We start from the raw sequence: 22,075 nt of genomic DNA on the forward strand, positions 1-22,075 counted from the left end.
TGTACAGCTGCGTATCGTCAGCGTACAGATGATACTCCACCCCAAAACCACGGATGATCTCCCCCAGCGGCTTCACATATGCCTTGAACAGAAGGGGCGAGAGGACCGACCCCTGAGGCACCCCACAAGTGAGTGGCCTCAGAGTCGACCTCTGCCCCCCTGCCAACACACATTGCGTCCGATCGGAGAGGTAGGAGCCGAACCACCGCAAAACGGTGCCTCCAACTCCCATCCCCTCCAGCCGGCGCAATAGGATACCATGGTCGATGGTATCAAAAGCCGCCGAGAGATCTAATAGGACCAGGATAGAGGAACAACCCCTATCTCTGGCCCTCCAGAGATCATCGACCAACGCGACCAAGGCCGTCTCCGTGCTGTGTCCGGGCCGGAAGCCGGACTGGCGTGGGTCTAGATATTCGGATTCCTCAAGGTGTCGTGGAAACTGCTGCGCCACCACATTCTCTACAACCTTCGCTAAAAAGGGAAGGTTGGAGACTGGACGATAATTAGCTAGCTCCATCGGGTCAAGGGAAGGCCTCTTGAGTAAGGGCCTCACCACCGCCTCTTTCAAGGCGGCAGGAAAGGACCCCTCGCTCAAAGAGGCGTTCACCAGGCCCAGTAGCCAGCCTCGTGTCACTTCCCAGGATGCCAGTACCAACCAGGAGGGACACGGGTCCATTAAACATGTGGTCGGTCGCAGCCGTCCACGCAACCTATCCAAATCCTCGGGGGCAACAGACGCAAACTCCTCCCAGAGTGGTCTCACAAGACTCACTGTTGGCGGCTCCTCTGGTCCACTGAAGGGGGTCCATCCGCTCCGGATCTGAGCGATTTTGTCCTGCAGATATTCCCCAAACTCCTCTGCTCTGCCCTGTAGAGGGGCTTCCCGCGTCCTCTGTGATAAGAGAGAGCGGGTCACCCGAAACAGGGCGGCAGGGCGGTTATCGGCGGACGCAATAAAAGTGGCACAATGTCTGCGTTTAGCCACTCTTAATGCCACAAGGTAAGTCCGTAAATAGGCTCTTACTTGTGTTCGGTCAGATTCGGAGCGTGAAGACCTCCACCTGCCCTCTAGGCATCTCCTATGGCGCTTCATCACCCTCAGGTCCTCGGTGAACCAAGGAGCCCGGGTGGGTCGTCGCCGCAGGAGAGGCCGCAAAGGCGCAACTCGGTCCAGGGCCCCAGCGGCCGCCCTATTCCAGGCGGCCACTAGGTTCTCGGAGCGAGAGCGGGTCAGGGCTACAGGGAATGGCCCAAGCTCCGTCTGGAACCTATCCGGTTCCATCAGGCGCCTGGGGCGGTACCAACTTGGACAGTTTGGTTCCGCCTCCTCGCAGTGGGGGGTAGCGCCAGGGAAGTCCAGCCGGAGACATGAGTGATCTGACCATGACAGGGGAGTAATGGTTACATCCCCTCTTCCCAGATCACTCGCCCACTGTTCAGATACAAAAACAAGGTCCAGCGTGTGGCCACCTTCGTGTGTGGGAAAGTCACTTTTCCCAGGGCCATTGTAACTTCAAACTGTCACTAAACGGACACTTGTAAGTCGAGGACTACCTGTACAGAGGGAACCAGAAGTTCTCGACATTAAGCAGCATTAGCGGAATCATGCCCAATTTTTACAACCATTTTCATGAGACTCCCCTTTGGTCGTAAGTCGAGGAAAAAAAGTCCGTGTCTTTCAGGAAAATTTTCTGTAGCCACTGTAAAAAATATCCATTTATTTTTTTTCCCTGTTTTTTTTCTTTTTATTGTATAAAATACCCCCAAAAAAGAGGAAATTAAGGAAAGGAAAGGGAACGGGCGGGAAGGAGGGTGTAAGATACAAGGTGGGAGAGAAAAAGGAAGAAAAGGGGGACTTTGACTTCCAACTTTTCCTAGATAAATACACTCCAACCTCAACTTGTTGCCTCGATTTGGTGTTCTAGAAATGGCTAGTTGTATCTTAATATGTAAAAGCAAACAATATCCATTTCTTGATTTGCATCCCCCAAATGATCTCAGCCTCTAGAAAAACCCGCACGACAGGTTTAATTTTAAACGGTGTAGGGCTATGATGGTCAATCTGTCCGTGGGCATGCCCGCCGTTGCCATCTGCGCTTTTGGTTTCTGGCACGAATATGCGTGCTGGCCAGCTGGTCTTCGCACCCGAAAATGGCCAAAACCCAAGGCATTTTCCAGGGCATTTCCAGGCCTTTTCCGGGCTGTTGTTTGGGCCGTTCTCAGTGCGTTTTCTGGCACTCCAGTGCCCATAAAGACCAGTTTGTGCTCGTGAAGACTATTACAAAAACGGCCTGAAAACAGCCAAAAAATAGGCCTGTGCATACCAGCTATCTCAGGGGTGTCCAAACTTGGGAACTTTAAGACTTGTGGACTTCAACTCTGGGGAATTCTGGGAGTTGAAGTCCACAAGTCTTAAAGTTCCCAAGTTTGGACACCCCTGAGCTATCTGGTCTTCGGTGCTCTGGAGTACACACACATGCAGAAGCATCCATGCGCGTTCCAGTTTGGGGGCTTGGTACCAAAAAGGTTTGCCCATCCCTAGTGTAGGGTCTCCTGCTTGAGCGGGAACAGAAGTTGCCTCCAGAAGTTGTGAATGCCCCAACCCTGGAAGTCTTTAAGAAGATGTTGGATAGCCATCTGTCTGAAATGGTATAGGGTTTCCTGCCTAGGCAGGGGGTTGGACTAAATGACCAACAAGGTCCCTTTCCAACTCTATTAATCTGTTAAATTTATTCACTGATGAATCCATTTTACATCCCTTGGGCAAGAGACACGGAGCGCATTCGCACCGCATACTAAAACGGCCTATTAATACCTTATTCGTCATTGCTAGCATCCCTAATATGATTCATTGTTGTTTGAAGGTGTCGAACCCTGGCTCCCCCACGGCAGGAAATAAACTGGGAATAAAGTCTACACACAATCCTACTTATCTGAATATCACTATCCTAAATTATATCCTTATTTAAATACACTCTATATATTATACTGATACCGTTTGTATCTTTAAGTTTTACGTTTACTCTCCAGCCAGGAATACCATCTATTCCAGATTTGATCATACAATACAATACAATACAATACAATACAATACAATACAATACAATACAATACAATACAATGGCAGAGTTGGAAGGGACCTTGGAGGTCTTCTAGTCCAACCCCCTGCCTAGGCAGGAAACCCTATACCATTTCAGACAGATGGCTATCCAACATCTTCTTAAAGACTTCCAGGGTTGGGGCATTCACAACTTCTGGAGGCAACTTCTGTTCCACTGATTAATTGTTCTCACTGTCAGGAAATTTCTCCTCAGTTCTAAGTTGCTTCTCTCCTTGGTTAGTTTCCACCCATTGCTTCTTGTTCTACCCTCAGGTGCCTTGGAAAATAGTTTGACTCCCTCTTCTTTATGGCAACCTCTGAGATACTCAATTTCTTCCCTCTCCTTCATTTCCATAGGCCAAGGGTGTCCAAACTTGGCAACTTTAAGACTTGTGAACTTCAACACCCAGAATTCCCCAGCCAGCTCTGGCTGGGGAATTCTGGGTGTTGAAGTCCACAAGTCTTAAAGTTGCCAAGTTTGGACACCCCTGCCATAGGCAGTCAATCCATTTCTGCACATTCATAGTTTTTCCTTCTTATAATTGGGTTTGTTTGTTTGTTTGTCAGAAGCATTTCTTTTTAACTTTCAAGAGAAGAGTGGACAACCGCCCGTCTGAAATGGTAGAGGGTCTCCTGCTTGAGCAGGGGGTTGGACTAGAAGACCTCCAAGGTCCCTTCCATCACGATCGAATTGAAAAGGGTGTTGGAAGGAAAATCCATCCGGTTCAGTTCCAAGTTGGGAAAAAGACGCTGGGAATAACCCGGAGGCTGATTGGAAAGAAAGTTTATGGATGAAGCCGAACCAACCTGTGGTTCTGAATAGGTGGATGGATCTTTAATATAGATCTTTATGAGTTTGGGGTTTGTGCAATATAGGCTTTGTGTTTCGAAAGAGGGTGGTGGGCAATTCCTATTGTGGCTAATGGCTTCTGCCTTGTGTTGGATCTTGTGGTGTTGGAGCTGCTTGTTCTAATCTGCTGAGATATGTTCCAATATCTCAGGGGCTGCCCCAAAGAAGAGGGAGTCAAGCTATTCTCCAAGGCACCTGAGGGTAGAACAAGAAGCAATGGGTGGAAACTAATCAAGGAGAGAAGCAACTTAGAACTGAGGAGAAACTTCCTGACAGTGAGAACAATTAATCAGTGGAACAGAAGTTGCCTCCAGAAGTTGTGAATGCCCCAACACTGGAAGTCTTTAAGAAGATGTTGGATAGCCATTTGTCTGGTAGTGCAGGATTTCCTGTCTAGGCAGGGGGTTGGACTAGAAGACCTTCAAGGTCCCTTACAACTCTGTTGTTCTATTCTATTCTATTCTATTCTATTCTATTCTATTCTATTCTATTCTATTCTATTTGAGGGGCTGCCACAAAGGAATTTCTCTAAATATCCTGTCTTGAATGGATTTCTGCCGTCGGTGCTTGCTTTGCTTATGAATGGAGCCATCTAGATAGTTGGCTTCCTCTTTCAATAAGCTCTTTATCTCCTTAAGTGCTGGCATCTGCTGTGTCCTATTAAGAAAGACTTGGAGGCTAACCATGTATGTTTTATTTTGGGCGGGTTCCAATATTTCTTTGCTTTCGCTCATGTTAAAGTTGCATATAGATTATAAGCCAGAAATATTTTTTGTTAGGTGAAATACCAGAAAAATATGATAAAGGAAATTTGAATTTAATACTTCATGTATTAACAGCAGCAAGGATCATATTGGTACAGTACTGGGGAAATGAGGAAATACCCAGAGAAGAAGATGGAATTTTTTTAAAAAAAAATTAGATTGTGCCGAAATGGAAATACTGACATTAAAGATAAAAGAAAAAGAAGACAGAGAGTATTTTCAAATATGGGGATTTGCTTTATACATGGTTGGAGAATAGAGGTAGAAATTAGGAACTGAAAAAGTATTATTATGTAAGCAAATTGACCCAAGCAATACACTGTTCACAAAACACTTACTGTATGGATGTTAAATGAAAATGTATAAATAAACCGTTGAAAGAGAGAGAGAGAGAGAGAGAGAGAGAGAGAGAGAGAGAGAGAGAGAGAGAGAGAGAGAGAGAGAGAGAGAGAGAGAAGGGGGAGAGGAAGGAAAGAGGGGGGAAGGAAGGAAAAGGAAAGAGGGAGGGAGGAAGAGAAATGAAGGAAGAGGAAGGAAGGAAGGAAGGAAGGAAGGAAGGAAGGAAGGAAGGAAGGAAGGAAGGAAGGAAGAGGAAGCAAGCAAGGGAGGGAGGAAGAAAGGAAGGGAGGAGGAGGAAGGAAGGAGGGAGGGAGGGAGGGAGGGAAGGAAGGAAGGAAGGAAGGAAGGAAGGAAGGAAGGAAAAGGAAAGAAGGAGGGAGGCAGGGAGGAAGGAAGGAAGAGGAACGAAGGGGAAAAAGGAAGAAAGAGGAAGCAGGCAAGGGAGGAAGAAAGAAGGGAGAGAGAGGGAAGGAAGGAAGGAGGGAGGGAGGGAAGGAAGGAAGAAAAGGAAGGAAGGGAGGAAGGAAGAGGAAGGAAGGAAGCAAGGGAGGGAGAAAGGAAGAAAGAAAGAAAGAAAGAAAGAAAGAAAGAAAGAAAGAAAGAAAGAAAGAAAGAAAGAAGGAAAGAAAGAGACTTACTTACTTTGGGGGTTGCTTTCTGCCTCTAAGAACATGTGTATCATTTCTCCTTTGGGAAAAATATAATATTCTGCCTCTTAATATTTCCCCAAAGTATTTCATTCTTTGGGCGGGGGGGGGGCGCAATGATTAGGGATCCGTTTTCGGAAGTGACCCCCTTCCCTCTCTTCTCTCGCCCAGTTGCAGACTGCAAAGCCCCCCAAGAAATCTCGCACGGCTTCCTCACCTTCTCCACCCCCCAAAACCTGACTACGTACCAGGCTGAGATCCGGTATTCCTGCCAAGAGCCGTTCTACCAAATGGATCCCAACGTCACAGGTGAGCATCTTACTGAGCTCCTCCGGGGAACACGTGGATTGTATGCCCCCAACCCTGTTTATCGTGGTGACACATTCAGACAACACCCCAAGTTTGGGCTAGCCTTAACCCTGGGTGATGTTTTGTGGCCTTTCTGTGTTGCGTTAGTCGAGCTTTTTAAGTTGGCTTCCACCAACTGTCGTACAAACCCCCCAAACGGCTTAGATTCGGATCCAGGTTGAGGGTGTTGTGTGAAAGCGGCTGTGAAGTCAATGGAAGGACGATGGTCACAGAATGCACTTCAAGGCGTGGGGAAGATTCTATGATTGGCTAGAGCAGGGGTGTCCAAACTTGGGAACTTTAAGACTTGTGGACTTCAACTCCCAGAATTCCCCAGCCAGCATAGCTGGCTGGGGAATTCTGGGAGTTGAAGTCCACAAGTCTTAAAGTTCCCAAGTTTGGACACCCCTGGGCTAGAGAAAGAAGTCTAGAAAAGAAAGCAAGAAAGAGATATAGAATTCAGGCGAGACACTATTAAATGGAAAAGGAGGGAAAGAGGGGGAAAATAGAAAAGAAAGTATTAATATACATGTTCAAGAATGAGATATAGAGGGACAAAATAGTTAGGATATGATAGGGAAGAAAAGGGAAGGGAAGGACAAGCATAAAAATATAAGAGGGATTGCGGGAATACCATCCGGAAAATACACCAGTTGAGAGATGAAAAGAGATAACCACAACAACAGAAAAGAAAAGGAAGAGAGGAGGAGAGGAGAGGAGAAGAAAGGGGGGAGAAGGAAGAAAGAGGAGAAGAAGGAGGGAAGGGATAGAAAGAGAAGGAGAGAGGGCAGGAGGAGGAAGAGAGGAGTAGGGGGAGAGGCAAGGGAAGAAGGGAAAGGAGAGGAGGAAGGAAGGAGAGATGGGAGGGAGGGTGAAAAGAAAAGAAAAAAAATAGGGTGATGATAATACAAAATAGGTGTATGGGATGGTAAGCCAGGGGTGTCCAAACTTGGGAACTTTAAGACTTGTGGACTTCAACTCCCAGAATTCCCCAGCCAGCCATGAATTCTGGGAGTTGAAGTCTGGGAGTTGAAGTCCACAAGTCTTAAAGTACCCAAGTTTGGACACCTCTGCGGTAAGCAAAGCAACCCAGAATGTATATTTTAATCTTTTATGTCGAAAGATAAATATGTAAATGTGATAAAGATAAATAAGAACAAGAATTAAAAAAAACCTTTTTTAAAAAAAAAATGGGGCAAAGAGAGTCACGATAGGGAGGGCTGCTTGATCCAAGATGGTCCATCCTGACCGTCAGAATAATGTAGGCTTCCAACTCGAGCCGAGGCTGCGCAAAAATAAATAAAGCGAGGTCCAGACAAGCTGTGAGGAAATATTTATTCCTAAAAGCAAAGGTAGTTTGCCTTTAGGGGCAGGCTGCTAAGAAATGGTGTGTGTGTGTGTGTGTTTGTGTGTGTGTGTGTAGGTAGGTATGTATGTATGTTTATTCTTGTCCACATACAGTTCACGGAGGGAGACCTCATTTAATTTACTCTGTGTGCACAGGCCTTATCCTTTGATATGTGGATTGGGTCTGGGTAACTTATTTGGGGGCTTGAGGAAGTGTGCTCACTTTTTTTAGTCGATGGACTGTGTTTCAGTTTTGACTGTCGATTATCTAGTGGAGACCCTGATTCTGTTAATATTTGGGGGGGGTATAAACTAGAATCTAATATATTTGAATATAAAACTTCTCCCATGGCAAATGTCTGCAATTTTTTTTTTTTAGTTTTTTTTTTTTTTTATTCTCTTACATACAATTATAAGTATACATTCATATAAATGTTATTCTTCTTTACATTTGTCATTCTTATACATTTGTTATTCCATTTAAAAGATTATAATATACAGTTTGGGTTGCTTTATTTACCATCCCTTCCCCCTGTTATAACACCATCTTCTTTTCCCTTTCTTTTCTCCTTCCCTCCCTTCTCTGCTTTCTTCCTTCCTCCTCTCCTTCCCCATCCTTCTTTCCTTACCTCTCCCCTACTCCTACTCTTCCCCTTCCCCTTCCTACCATCTCCCTTTCTCTTTCTCTGTCTCTCCCTTCCACCCTCCTCTCCTTCTCTTTCTTTCCCTCCCAGCCTTCCTCTCTTTCCCTCTTTCTTCTTTCCCTCCTCTTCCTCTCGTTCTCTCCTCCTCTCTCCCTTTCTTTTTCTGTTGTTGTAGGTGTCTCTTTCAAATCTCAGTTTATGTTTTCTTGGGATGGTGTTTCCCCAAACCCAAATATAATTTAGCATCATTTCTTATTCCCTTTCCTTTGCTAATCTATCCTATGTTTTTCCCCCTTTATATCTCACTCTTGAATATATACTTGTATATTTAATATTTTCATTTCTGTTTTCCTCTTAATAGTGCAGCATCTGAGTTCTGCATCTTCTCCTTTTCTTTTTTGGCTTCCTTTCTCTAGCCAATCATAAAATCTTCCCCATGTCTTGAAGTACACCGATTCCTCTTTATCCTTTATTTTCAGTATCAACCTGTTCATCTCTGCACAATCTAATATCTTTTTTATTATCTCTTCCTCTGTTGGTAACTTATTTAATTTGCAATTTGGGGCAAATACAATTCTCACTGCTGTAGTTACATGTGCAATCAAATAAGTATCCTCTTTCTTAAAGTTTCTCTGGGATAACACCTAGTAAATATATGTGTACAATATATTTGTATATTTAATATTTTCTTTTCTGTTTTCCCCCTCTTCCCCCCTTCCTTTTTTTTCCATTTAATAGTGCATCCTCTGGGTTCTGTATCTTTTTCCTTACTTTCTTTTCTCTGTAATTCTGTAAGGCGATGGATGTCGCCCCGTAATCAGATTTCTATGTTTGGCTTTCTGGCAGGAATCTTCACCTGTGACACCAAAGGTGCTTGGAGAAGCAGCGAGCTGGGGACCCATCTACCCTCCTGCCAGCCAGGTACCCAATTCCCACCCTCCCGGGCACACAAAGACACACACACCACACACAGCTTCCTTTCTTTCAAGCCAAAATTGTGATCGCCTCCTGCAAAGCTCTTTCCTACATCAGCAACGTTAAAGAGAAGCCTTGAGGGGTGTCGTCAGTTTTTAGAAACAGACAAGCCAGCTATTAACTAGGTTTTCTTCTTGGGGGAGGACAGGACAGAGCTGAGGGCCTGGCGAGCTGGCTACTAACCGGGTTTTCTTCCCGAGGAGACCAGGCAGCACTTGAGGTGCCAAGGAAAGTGTAAAATCATCAGAAGAAGCCATGTCTTTTAGCGGCTGCATTCCCACGACGTGCGAAATGGGTTTGCAAAGAGACCTGGTTGCGTTCGTTGCATCGTGGCTTGTGGTAGAAACTGAGCATGACGCACTGAAAACCTTGCATTCTATTGTAGGTTTGGGGCTTTGCTTTCAAGGGGGCAAAGAAAGAAAATTCACACGGTTTGCGCCGATTTGATGCACCGAGAGGTTCTCTGCACGCTTGCAAATTGGGTGTGAAGCGGGAAGGGAAGTGTTTGCGTTTGATTTAATCCAGGCTGACGCTTTGGTTAGAAACTGTACAGCTGTGGGAGAGCGAATGCTTTGTTGTGCCTTTGTGTTATTTCTTCACAATCTGCTCTCACGATACAGTCCGGAATGGTGTAACCCAGTTTGCATGCCGGGGGAAAAACTGACATGTGGGCTAATCCAGCAACTACCGAATAACAGAGTTGGAAGGGACCTTGGAGGTCTTCTAGTCCAATCCCCGGCTCCAGCAAGAAACCCTATACCAGTGAGGGCGAACCTTTTTGGCACCAAGTGCTGAAAAGGGAGCACTTCTCGCGGGCACACACGCTTCACTTCTGCACGGGCGCTCGGCTGGGTGGCAACCAGGAAGAGGAGCTGGGCAGGGGAGCATGCATGTGCCAGAAAATGAACTTCTGGTTACCCATGCGCATATGTGCACCAGCCAGGAAGTCTTCCAGTGACTGCTGCACATGCACACACACTGACCAGCTGGCCGGGCACACATGCTCACTCCGGAAAATGGAAGACCAGCTCTTTCAGTTTCCGGAACTGCCGCTCGCACACCAGCTGGTTTCCCCCCCTGTGCATGTGCATCAGAAACCCAGAAGACGAATGGGAAACACCCTGCATGCCAGGCTTCATGGCTCCATGTGCCACTTTGGACACGCATGCCATAGGTTCGCTATCACAGCCCTATATTATTTCACCCACAATTTCTAGAGGCAAGCCGTTCCACTGGTTAATTGCTCTCCCTATCAGGAAATTTCTCCTCAATTCCAGGTTGCTTCTCTCCTTGATTAGTTTCCATCCGCTGCTTCTTGTCTTTGCCTTCAGGTGCTTTGGAGAATAGTTTGACTTCCTCTTCTTTGGGGCAGCCCCTCAAAGACTGTAACCCTGCTATCATGTCTCCCCTAGTCCTTCTTTGCATTAAACTAGATACTCCCCACCCCAATTCCTGCAACCGTTCTTCATGTGTTTTAGCCTTCATAATGCTTGGGAACAGAGCCGAAGGTTTGGTGCGCTTCCCCAGATGTGCGAGCGACAACCCTATAACGTTGCTTGTTCTGTTGTGTTGCTGGGTCAGCTCCAAAGAATGAGCAGATCATCTAGGCAAAACGATGTGGCTGCTTCCCCACATGCGTGGCCATGCGCACCTCCGCATCCCACCGAGGTATTTGAGATGCAGAAATAAGCCATGATGTTGATTCGTGCCATGTACAAGGTCTCCATCATGGCTGGTAGATTATGCCACGGGGCCCTTTTCATACAAGGGCAGGGAAAAATCTTTGGGTAGGATAGAAATCGGTCAATTTTACTCTTAAGATCCATGCCGGTGAATAGATTCCTGAAAGAATCCCGGGAGTGCTATCTTACAGGTAGTTCTTGACTTTACAACAACTTACAACAACGGTTTGTTTGCCAACGGTTCAAAGTTGCAACGGCACTGAAAAAGGGCCGTTTTTCATACTTACGACCATTGCAGTGTCACATGGTTGAAATTCAGATACTTTGCCACTGACTCGTATTTATGACGGTTGCAGTGTCCCGGGGTGATGTGATCCCCTTTCGGGACCTTCTGACAAGTACATTCATTGGGGAAGCCGGTTTCATTTAACAACCGTGTTTCTAACGTAACAACCGGTTTAACAACTGTGGCAAAAAAAGGTGATAAAATAAGGCAAACTTCACTTAAGAAATGTCTCACTTAGCAACATTAAGTCGAGGATTACATGTATTGATCCAGGGCAGTGGCTTTTATCTGTCTGTTTATTTATTTGTCATATAAATAAAGGTCAAAGGTAGAAGCAGAGCTATCTCCAAGGGAGGGCAAAAAAGTCAAGATGGCCTCTGAGATGATATGATCAAATCTCTCTTCCATCTTCTTTGACCATCCCTGTGGACATCCCCAGGGAGAAATAAAGATCAGAATCAGAGCAGAGATGGAAGGGACTTTGGAGGTCTTCTAGTCCAGCCCCCTGCTCAAGCAGGAGACCCTAACTATATACCTTTTCAGACAAGCGACTGTCCAGTCTCGGGGGGGGAGGGGGGGACTTGGCATGGATTTTTAAGAGAAAGTTAATCAGAAGAATTGCAGAGAATTTTATGCTGGGGGAAATAATTGCACGTTTCAAGAATAATTTCTTGCACCAATTTATTGGTTTATTTATTTTTTTGTAATCCTAAACTTCCTTCCTTTTGCTATTCAAATGCGCCTTGGGGACGATTTCTGCATTGTAATTAAAGTTTAAAAGCCGGGTGACATATCAAAAGAAAATCAAAATGCAAAAACTTTCTCAATTTTAAATCGGGCATGCCAATTTGGTATTTTTGACGGCTGGCTATTGTCAATCCAGGGGCCTCTACCAATGAAATTAAATGCAATCCAGTTTGCAAAGAATCATCATCCAATACAGGTAGTCCTCAACTTACAACAGTTCACTTAGTGACCATTTGAAGTTACGACGGCGCTGGAAAAAGTGAGTTACTACCATTTTTCACACACGCTTTTCAAACTGTTTTTCAGCATCCCCGTGGTCCCATGATCAAAATTCAGGCACTTGGCAACTGGCATGTACTTATAACTGTTGCAATGTCCCGGGGTCACGTGATCAGTTTTTGTAAACCTTCCCAGACTTCCCGACAATGCAAAACCAATAGGGGAACCCAGATTCGCTTAATGACAGCTTGATTCACATAACAACTGCCGTGAAAGGTTGCAAAATGGGACAAAACTCACTGCGCCACACGGCCTCGCTTTGACCCCAAAAAATCTGGGCTCAATTTGTGGCCGTAAGATGAGGATTACCTGTGCTGCGTTGTAAGATTTGGCATAATCTACCACAATTTGCAACTTTTCTCTGTTTCGGAAGTGCCAAAAACTAATTGTGCGTTGTGTTGTTTCCTCCCTTAGTGTGTGGACAACCCAGCCGCGCTCTGCCCACCTTGGTCAAGAGAGTAATCGGCGGGAGAAACGCAGAGCCTGGTTTTTTCCCGTGGCAAGCTCTGATCGTGGTGGAGGACACGTCACGGGTGCCTAACGAACGATGGTTCGGCAGTGGAGCCCTCCTCTCCGAATCGTGGGTCTTGACCGCTGCCCACGTCCTCCGTTCCCAGCGACGGGACAACACGCTGACCGCCGTCTCCAAAGAGCACGTCAACATCTACCTGGGCCTTCACAACGTCCGGAACAAAATCGACGCGGTCAACCGGACGGTGGAGAAGATAATCCTCCATGAGTCTTTCGACATCCAGAATTACAACCACGACATTGCGTTGGTCAAGCTGAAGGAGAAGGTGACCATGGGGCCTTACATCATGCCGGTTTGTCTCCCCAGGGATCCACACGAGTTAGGAGGACCTCAGCCCAACACGCTGGGCTTAGTGGCCGGTTGGGGTATCTCCAACCCCAACGTCACGGTGGACGAGGTGATCAGTTCTGGGATGCAGACCTTGTCAGATGTCCTCCAGTACGTGAAGCTACCTGTGGTCCTCCACACGGAGTGCAAGACCAGTTATGAGTCCAGATCTGGCAACTACAGCGTGACGGAGAATATGTTCTGTGCCGGTTATTACGAAGGAGGGAAGGACACCTGCCTTGGGGACAGCGGTGGTGCGTTTGTCATCCGAGACTTGGACAATCGGCGGTGGGTGGCCCAAGGATTGGTCTCCTGGGGTGGCCCAGAAGAATGCGGGAGCAAGCAAGTCTACGGGGTATACACCAAGGTGTCCAACTATGTTGACTGGCTGCAGGAGAAGACAGGGTGGACATTCCTGAATTCCAGTCTGGAGAAGAGGTGAACTGCACTCAAGTGAGACCCAACCCAAGGACTGAACCTGTGTTTGAAGGACGTCAAGCGACCTCAGCGACATTCCAAGTTCTTTGAGGGCATTATGGACATGGAGGAAGATCTGGAGATCTTTCCTCCTTGCATAGAATTTCAGACACTCCAACTGTAAGAAGAAGAAGCAACATTACCCCATGGCCACCAGGAGAATGCCAGAAAGTTGGCACACACTTTCATTGAATGGCACCCATGGCATCGTTTAAAACTTTCTTCCCAGCTTTTCGGTGTTGGCAAAGGGACAACTTAAAGATGCGCTGAATGTTGTCATTTTGTAGACTATGGGAAACTTAAGAAGGGTGTTTCAAGATGAGCCAAGAGAGAGGTCTTCAAACTTGGCAACTTTAAGACTTGTGGACTTCAATTCCCAGACGTCTCAATTCTGCAAGTTAAATTCTGGGAGCTGAAGTCCTCAAGTTCAATTGAGTTAAAGTCAACTCAGTTCTGGGAGTTGAAGTCCCAGAAGTCTCAATTCTGGGAGTTGAATTCTGGACGTTGAAGTCCTCAAGTTCAATCAACTCAATTTGGGAAGCTGAAGTCCAAAGTTGCCAAGTTTGGGGATCCCTGGGCTAAGACAATGTTTCTTAATTTTTAAGATGTGTAGACTTCAATTCCCAGAATTCCCCATGCTGGCTGGGGAAATCCTGAGAATCGAAGTCCACTCTTAAAAGTTCCGCAGGGTGAGAAACAACGTTGGTGGAACATGTGCTCCATCTAGTGGCCGTTTCTTGGATAGGAATCTGGTCCTCTGAAAGTAGAAATACATTTGAACCTCCGTTAATTATTGTACCCCCAAATCTGAATGGTTGGGTAATTTTTTCCAGATGAAGAAAAATCTCCCTGGAGAAATATGGAACTCCCAAATTCAGTGAGACACTCCAAACATTTGTGTGGTTGTGGTTGTGGTGGTGGTGGTGTACAACATTTCAGTGGTGTTCAGCCTTTTGTTTATCCAAATCTTTTGAGTACAAATTATTTTCATTTCTTTAACTAACCATCATTTCTCATTCTTCCCTACTTCATCCCCCCCCCAAAAAAAGAAAGAATTTAAAGAAACATTGGGGCAGACAGAAATAAATGCTTCCAGTGGAGAAATCCCTCTTTTCTGGCAAAGAGTTTGCTCCGTGATTTAAAGGAGATTCTATTCCTTTACAAGAAAGATAGACCAATATACAACTAGTCCTCGATTTACAGCAGCTCATTTAATGACCGTTCAAAGTTACAACGGCACTGAAAAAAAGTGAGTTATCATTGTTTTTCACAGTTACGACCCTTCCGGCGTCACCATGATGATGTGATCAAAATTCAGATGTTTGGCAACTGACTCATATTTACGACGGTTGCAGTGTCCCTAACCCTAACCCCTTTTGCGACCATCTGACAAACAAACAAAAAACAAAAACATCTACAGTGAGTCACTTAACAACTGTGGTAAGAAAGGTTACAAAATGGGACAAAATTCACTTAACCTCCCAGTGTCACTTAGCAACAGGGATTTGGGGCTCAATTGCGGTCGTAAGTCGAGGACTACCTGTACAACCGTGGTACGTATGATAATTTCCCCCTTTTTTTGGTAGCTTGGCCTGCTTGCAAGATTGTGTGGCTGTATGGCATCCTTATCAAATTGGAGACCGTTTGGACTGCCATTTCTCAGAAATGGTGCTGGGTCTCCTGCTTGGGTGGGGGGGGGTTGGACTAGATGACCTACAGGGTCCCTTCCAACTCTGTTATTCCATATTCAATAGAACAGAAGTTGCCTTTAGAAATTGTGGGAGCTCCATCCCTTGAAGCTTTCAAGAAGAGACTGGACTGCCACCTGTCAAAAATGGTGTAGGGTCTCCTGCTTGGGCAGGGGGTTGGACTAGATGACCTACAGGCTCCCTTCCAACTCTGCTAATCTGTAACCCACCCAGGATGGACACATAGACAATTTCTCAACAAAACACAAATCAGTTCATCTCTATTCGTCATTTTATGTGTATCACCTTTTCTCTTTTGTGAGCAGCTGTCCATGAGAAATGACATCAGGCCATATTTGAAAGAAATATTATATTCCAAAATATGTTTAGGTTTGGTATATTCTGAGCTCTGTTACATATTTAAGAGATATTAAGCCATTTATTATGGGTTTTATACTTTGTAGCATTTCTAACCTTCTATAATTAACAAACTTTGATAAGAAAATGAATAAAATTGTTGTCACAACAATCTTGTATGTGAAATTGCTTTTAAGTTCCTGAAGTAAATTCAAATTTTCCTTAGCAATAGCAGCTGAGGGGATTGTTACACCTGTCCTACAGATAATACTTGATTTGTAATTCATTTACCAACCATTGAAAGTGTCCAGGGCACTGAAAATAGGGATTTACAGCTGGTCCTCACACTTACGACCATTGCAGCATTCCTATAGTCATGTCATTAAAATGCAAGCAATAGGTCTGTATGTACGATGGTTCAACTGTCCCAGGATCATGTGGCCTCTATTTGTGACTTTCTCAGCCGGCTTCTGACAAGCAAAGCCACTGGAGGAAGCTGGATTCGCTTAATGACTGAATGATTCATTTAGCGACTGCCATGTCATTCACATAGCAGCCATGGGGTGGGGGGGAGTTCAGAAAAACCAGGTGGAAAATTATTTGACAATCACTTTGCTTAGCAAGGGAAATTGTGGTTCCAATTGTGGTCGTAAGTCGAGGACCATCCGTGGAGTTGCCATCCTATACTCTTGCCAAATGACGGCATTCTGAAACTGGATTAAAACCATTTGCCCCGTTTCAGCCCTTTTTCTTTTGGTTCCAGATCACAATTCTTTCCAAACTCGGCCATTTTAAGGCAGGGGGGAACTTCAACTCCCAGAATTCCCTAGTCAGCCAGCAGCCATGTTGGCTGGGGAATTCTGGGAGTTGAAGTCCACCCATCTGAAACTGGAAAAAAAACACTGTTCTAAATCTTCGTTTTCCATTCTTCCGCAGTCTGTGGGAAACCCAGATTTTCCAGAGGTTCGCTGCTCCCGATCATCCAAGGACGATATGCCCAGAGAGGAATTTCCCCATGGATCGCCATGCTTCAAAGGAACGGACGGCCCTTCTGTGGAGGGTCACTCATAGGTATGATTCCGTAAGGGTCTCGTCCTTGAACAGGGGGTTGGACTAGATTACCTCCGAGGTCCCTTCCAACTCTGCCCTTCTATGATTCTGTAAGGTTAGATATTTCTGGGTTATATTACGCCAGCAGAACAGGGGGAGGGGAAACACCAGGAAGGGGGTGGTGGTGAAATAGAGGCAGTCCTCGACTTACAACGGTTCGTTTAGTGACCTTTCAAAGTTACAATGGCACTGGGAAAAAATGACTTAGGGTTGTTGTTCACACTTACGACCGTTGCAGCCTCCCCGGGGTCACTTGATCAAAATTCAGATGCTTGGCCACTGATTCATACTTACGACAGATGCAGCGTCCCAGAATCCCCTTTTGCGACCTTCCGACCAGCCACGGCAATGGGGGAAGCCAGATTCGCTTAACGACCGTGTCACTAACTGAACATCCGCAGTGATTCTATTAACAAAGGTGGCAAGGAAGGCCACAAAATGGGGCAAGGCTCACTTAACAATGGAAATGTGGGGCTCAAATGCGGTCGTAAGTCGAGGACGATCGGTCCCGGCAATGGGTGGAAACTAATCAAGGAGAGAAGCAACTTAGAACTGAGGAGAAACTTCCTGACAGTTAGAACAATTAACCAGTGGAACAGAAATTGCCTCCAGAAGTTGTGGATGCCCCAACACTGGAAGTCTTTAAGAAGATGTTGGATAGCCACTTGTCTGAAATGGTATAGAGTTTCCTGCCTAGGCAGGGGGTTGGACTAGAAGACCTCCAAGGTCCCTTCCAACTCTGCTATTGTATTGTATTGTTGTGTTGTGTTTTGTATTTTCCAGGCAACCGGTGGGTTGTGACAGCCGCTCATTGTCTCCACGAGGAGCTGGATCCCGAAAATCCAGTTTTCCGAAATACAGATGTGATCAGCCTGTCTTCCTTCACCGTTATCCTGGGTGAGCAGTCGCTGCAAAATAAACCAAGTTTGCAACTCAAGGAGGGAGGGAGACTTTGATAGGTGTGCCTTGACTTATGACCATTTCATGGCACTGAAGAAACTGGTCCTCACAGTTATGACTGTCTCGGCCTCCTTTCCACGGTGCTGAAGAAAGTCCCTGCCAACCGGTCCTCAGAGTTACGACCACCTTGGCCTCCTTTCTACAGCCCTGAAGAAACTCACTGGCAACCGTTCCCTGCAGTTATGACCATCCTTAGGGTCAATGTGACCAAAATTGGGATTCTTGTTCTCTGGCACGTATTTACGATGGTTGCAAGGTCCTGGGGTCATGTGATCCCCATTTCCAGGGGGCTTCTAATAAGCAAAGTCAAGGAGGGTGGGAAGACGGATTCACTTAACAACCATGATAAAGAAGCTAATAAAAAGATAGTTAAAGCAGGCCCAAGAATCGCCTTATTGAGCAACCAAAATTCAGCTCCTAATTTGGGATGATGGAAACTAATCAAGGAGAGAAGCAACTTAGAACTGAGGAGAAACTTCCTGACAGTGAGAACAATTAATCAGTGGAACAGAAGTTGCCTCCAGAAGTTGTGAATGCCCCAACACTGAAAGTCTTTAAGAAGATGCTGGATAGCCATCTGTCTGGAACGGTATAGGGTATCCTGCCTAGGCAGGGGTTGGACTAGAAGACCTCCAAGGTCCCTTCCAAGTCCCTTATTCTGCATTCTATTCTAGACAAAACGTAACGGGCGGAAGATCATTAGAGATCCGATCTAGAACAAAGGAGAAATTTCCTGACAGTGAGAACAGAACAGAACATAAAAGAAAAGAAAAAAGAAATGAAATGAAATGAAAAGAATAGATATTGGAATGAAGAATAGAATAGAATAGAATAGAATAGAATAGAATAGAATAGAATAGAATAGAACAGAACAGAACAGAACAGAACAGAACAGAACAGAACAGAACAGAATAGAAGAGTTGGAAGGGACCTTGGAGGTCTTCTAGTCCAACCCCCTGCTTAGGCAGGAAACCCAACACCACTTCAGACAAATGGTTCTCCAACATCTTCTTAAAAGCTTCTGGCGTTGGAGCATTCGCAACTTCTGGAGGCAACTTCTGTTCCACTGACTAATTGTTCTAACTCAGGAAAACTGTCAGAACAATTAACCAGTGCAGTGTTTCTCAAAGTGGTCCGTACCGCCCCCTTGGGGGGCGTTAAAGAAGTGCAAGGGGGCGGTAGGAAGTTCCGCCTTACATGGGGGCGTTGAACGTACAGAAGGGGGCGTTGAACAAATTCTATTTATTACTTGTTCTGCCGGACTCACACAGCAATCATTGGGCACGGCACGCGGGCAAACCTGCAACACCGATCGTTGCTGTTGGAAACATGGCTTTCATACGAGCGAATGTGCACTTCCTTAGTCAGTCTTGGGTCTAACATTGCGTCCCCAGTAGCGCAAGGAATAGAAAATTCAATAAAATCCCATAGAATGCTGATCAAATTTCTATGATATCCTATTCAAATTTCTATGGCTGTGCTACTGGGGGTCTAGTGTTTGCCGCGCGCAGTGTGAGTCAGCCTCCTTTCACTGCGCCAGGAATGGAGGCCTCCCCAGTAGCACAAGGAATAGAAATTTCAATAGAATCTCATAGAAAGGTGATCAAATTTCTACGGTATTCTATTTAAATTTCTATGGCTGTGCTGTTGGGGGTTGCTGGGTCTTCTTCCTTAGAGTTTAGGCGTCCTTGGCACATCTGACGAGCGAAAATGCCAGTTTCAGATACGTCCTTCCCTTCTGTCTGAACAGCCAATCATGTTACAGATCGTCATTTGTGTGTCAGATGTCGGAGATGCCCAGTAATTACTACCATAGAGTTATGAATAGAATTTCATCAAATTTCTGTGGTATTCTATTGATATTTCTATGAATATTTTTTTACTGGGATTTTTCAGAAATTTGAGTCATATACCCGGTGGAAAAAAGTCATAGAGTTATGAATAGATTTCCATAGAAATATTGTAAAATTCTATTGATAACTCTATGGCTTTTTCCACCGGGATGATGATGTTGTTAATCGACGGATTTTCAAATTAATTGTACTATCAGCCATCCTAAGATAAGGTGAGTGTTTGACCACCTCTATGGTCGTTCTAACCGTTAGAACTATTGTTATTGATATAGAATTTAAATAAATATTTCGTATAAGTCGATGTACAAGATTACAACATCCGTGCTTCAATATCTTGTTATAAATTAATAGAGTTCAGTCATAAAGCTGGCCTATTGTTTCTGGGGCTCGTAACATAAAAGCTAAGCTGCTTGCAAACTAGGATATAGCAAGCACTTGCAAACATTCCTGTAACATAAAACGTCTTTTCTTGCAACTGCTTGCATAGCCACACGCAAACGTAAAAAATGCAACCACTTGCTTTTGGCAATGTAACATAAACCTCCAATCCGCTTGCAAAGCCGTTCGCAAATTTGCATGCAGCTGGAGGCGCTTGCAAAGTCACCTTTCTATGATTCATCGATGAGAATGAAGAAAAAGCCATAGAGTTATCAATGGAATTTCCTAATACTTCTATGACATCATTTTCATAGATCTACCGGTGAAAAATTTATTTACATGTAATACATTTTGCAATTTAATACATTTTGTATATTATACAATTAAATAATCTTTAGGGGGCGGTGGCAAATCAAATTGTGTCTTAAGGGGGCGATGGTTAAAAAAAGTTTGAGAAACACTGAACCAGTGGAACTACTTGCCACTAGAAATTGTGGATGCTCCATCACTGGAGGCTTTTAAGGAGAGACGGGCAGCCACCTGTCTGAAATGGTATAGGCTCTCCTGCTTGAGCAGGGGGTTGGACTAGAAGACCTCCAAGGTCCCTTCCAACTCTGTGATTCTAATTCCAACAGGGAAGCACCAAACTCAGAGGCCAGACGACACGGAGCAAATCCTCCAACCTCAGACCATCCACATCCACCCTTCCTACAAGGCGGCCACCTTTGAGTACGACATCGCCGTGGTCAAACTCTCCCGAGAAGCAAGTCTGAACGACTACGTCATCCCTATTTGCTTCCCAGATGGATCCCACCCGAAAGGTGAGGGGGTGGGGGGTAGCCTGGCAGGTTGACTGGGGAATTCTGGGAGTTGAAGTCCACATCTCTCTTAAAAGGGCCATAGTTGTCTTCCTCTTCCTCCTCCTTCCTTCTAGCACTGATGTTGTTACCTATTTGGGTCATGAAATGTCTGCAGAAAAACCACCCAGCTCAGAGAGCACCAAGGCCCCCAGAGTTCTAGTTCTCCTCCTCCTCCTCCTCCTCCTCCTCCTCCTCCTCCTCCTCCTCCTCCTCCTCCTCTTCCTCTTCCTCTTCCTCTCTTCTAGCACTGATGATGTTACTAGTTGGGTCATGAAACATCTGCAAGAGAACAACCAACCTCAGAGAGCACCAAGGCCCCCAGAGTTCTAGTTCTCCTCCCTCCTCCTCCTCCTCCTCCTCCTCCTCCTCCTCCTCCTCCTCCTCCTCCTCCTCTTCCTCTTCCTCTCTTCTAGCACTGATGATGTTACTAGTTGGGTCATGAAACATCTGCAAGAAAACAACCAACCTCAGAGAGCACCAAGGCCCCCAGAGTTCTAGTTCTCCTCCCTCTTCCTCCTCCTCCTCTTCCTCTTCCTCTCTTCTAGCACTGATGATGCTACCTAGTTGGGTCATGAAATGTCTGCAGGAAGAGAGCACCAAGGACCCCACAGTCCTCCTCTTCCTCCTCCTCCTCCTCCTCCTCTCCACAATCCCCACTCCCTTCTAGCACTGATGATGTTACCTATTTGGGTCATGAAATGTCTGCAGGAAAACCACCAGGCTCAGAGAGCACCAAGGACCAAGGGTGGGTGGGTGGGTAGATGGGTAGAAATTAGCTGATCATGATCCCATTTTGCAACCTTCTGACAAGGAGAAAACTGGATGTATTACTAACAACTGCAATCATTCATTTAGCAACCGTGGTAAGAAATGTTATAAAATGGGGCAAAAGCTCACTTAACGGCTGCCTTGCTTGGCGAAATGAAATATTAGGCTCCATTGTGGTCATGAAGTCAAGGACTGCTTGTAATGCCCTTGTCTTTTTGCCTTCTTCCCCCAGATGCCATGGCCATCGTCAGTGGATGGGGGAAACGGTTATTGCAACGTCTCCCAGATGCCTTGATGGAGGTGACGTAGCACCTTGCATCGATCTCGTGATCGATCAATTGATTTATTGATCTCTTGGTGGGAGGGAGAGGGATCTGGGGCCATTGCAGCCGTTGTTCTGGCCCAGCCTTAGCAGAAGCAAGAAACAGACTCCTTGTCACCAAAAACCTCTCTTTATTTACCTCTTGTGAATTAATGGCATCCACCCATCGAAAAGTCCCGTCAAGGAGTTAACTGCAGTACAGACCTCATCAATTCCTTCCGATAATTACAAGGCCTCAAAGGCTGCAAATGAAGTCCTGGCAAACAGTCTTTGTGGCACAAAACACAACAAGCAACATCTTCAGAAATACGAACTGCTGTCTCCTACGACCACTGCTCCCCTTTCCTTCCATTTATTCCCCAGTCAGGGAGGGGCCATTCAGTGTCCATGGGTGCTTTGCTTCCCAAGTCGACTCCTTGTCCTCCGTTGCTC

The 22,075-nt window shown here is 45.6% G+C and overlaps 1 protein-coding gene across 3 annotated transcripts in view; it reads left to right on the forward strand.

Moving 5' to 3' along the window:
• The window catches only part of MASP1 (MBL associated serine protease 1), a 105,168-nt gene that overhangs the window by 75,799 nt on the left and 7,294 nt on the right, over positions 1-22,075 (forward strand). The window contains exons 9-15 of one of the 3 annotated variants that reach the window (XM_081956054.1): positions 5,875-6,012; positions 8,889-8,963; positions 12,426-12,947; positions 16,329-16,463; positions 17,286-17,399; positions 20,329-20,514; positions 21,554-21,621. In XM_081956054.1, coding sequence (XP_081812180.1) covers positions 5,875-6,012; positions 8,889-8,963; positions 12,426-12,947; positions 16,329-16,463; positions 17,286-17,399; positions 20,329-20,514; positions 21,554-21,621 — 1,238 coding nt within the window. Of the gene's footprint in view, positions 1-5,874; positions 6,013-8,888; positions 8,964-12,425; positions 14,597-16,328; positions 16,464-17,285; positions 17,400-20,328; positions 20,515-21,553; positions 21,622-22,075 lie in introns of all 3 variants that reach the window. The other 2 variants (XM_081956053.1, XR_014175623.1) reach the window with 2 other exon arrangements.

The sequence above is a fragment of the Natrix helvetica genome (assembly GCF_964273705.1).
Source record: "Natrix helvetica genome assembly, chromosome: 5".
In the NCBI taxonomy this organism is placed as follows: Eukaryota; Metazoa; Chordata; class Lepidosauria; order Squamata; family Natricidae; genus Natrix; species Natrix helvetica.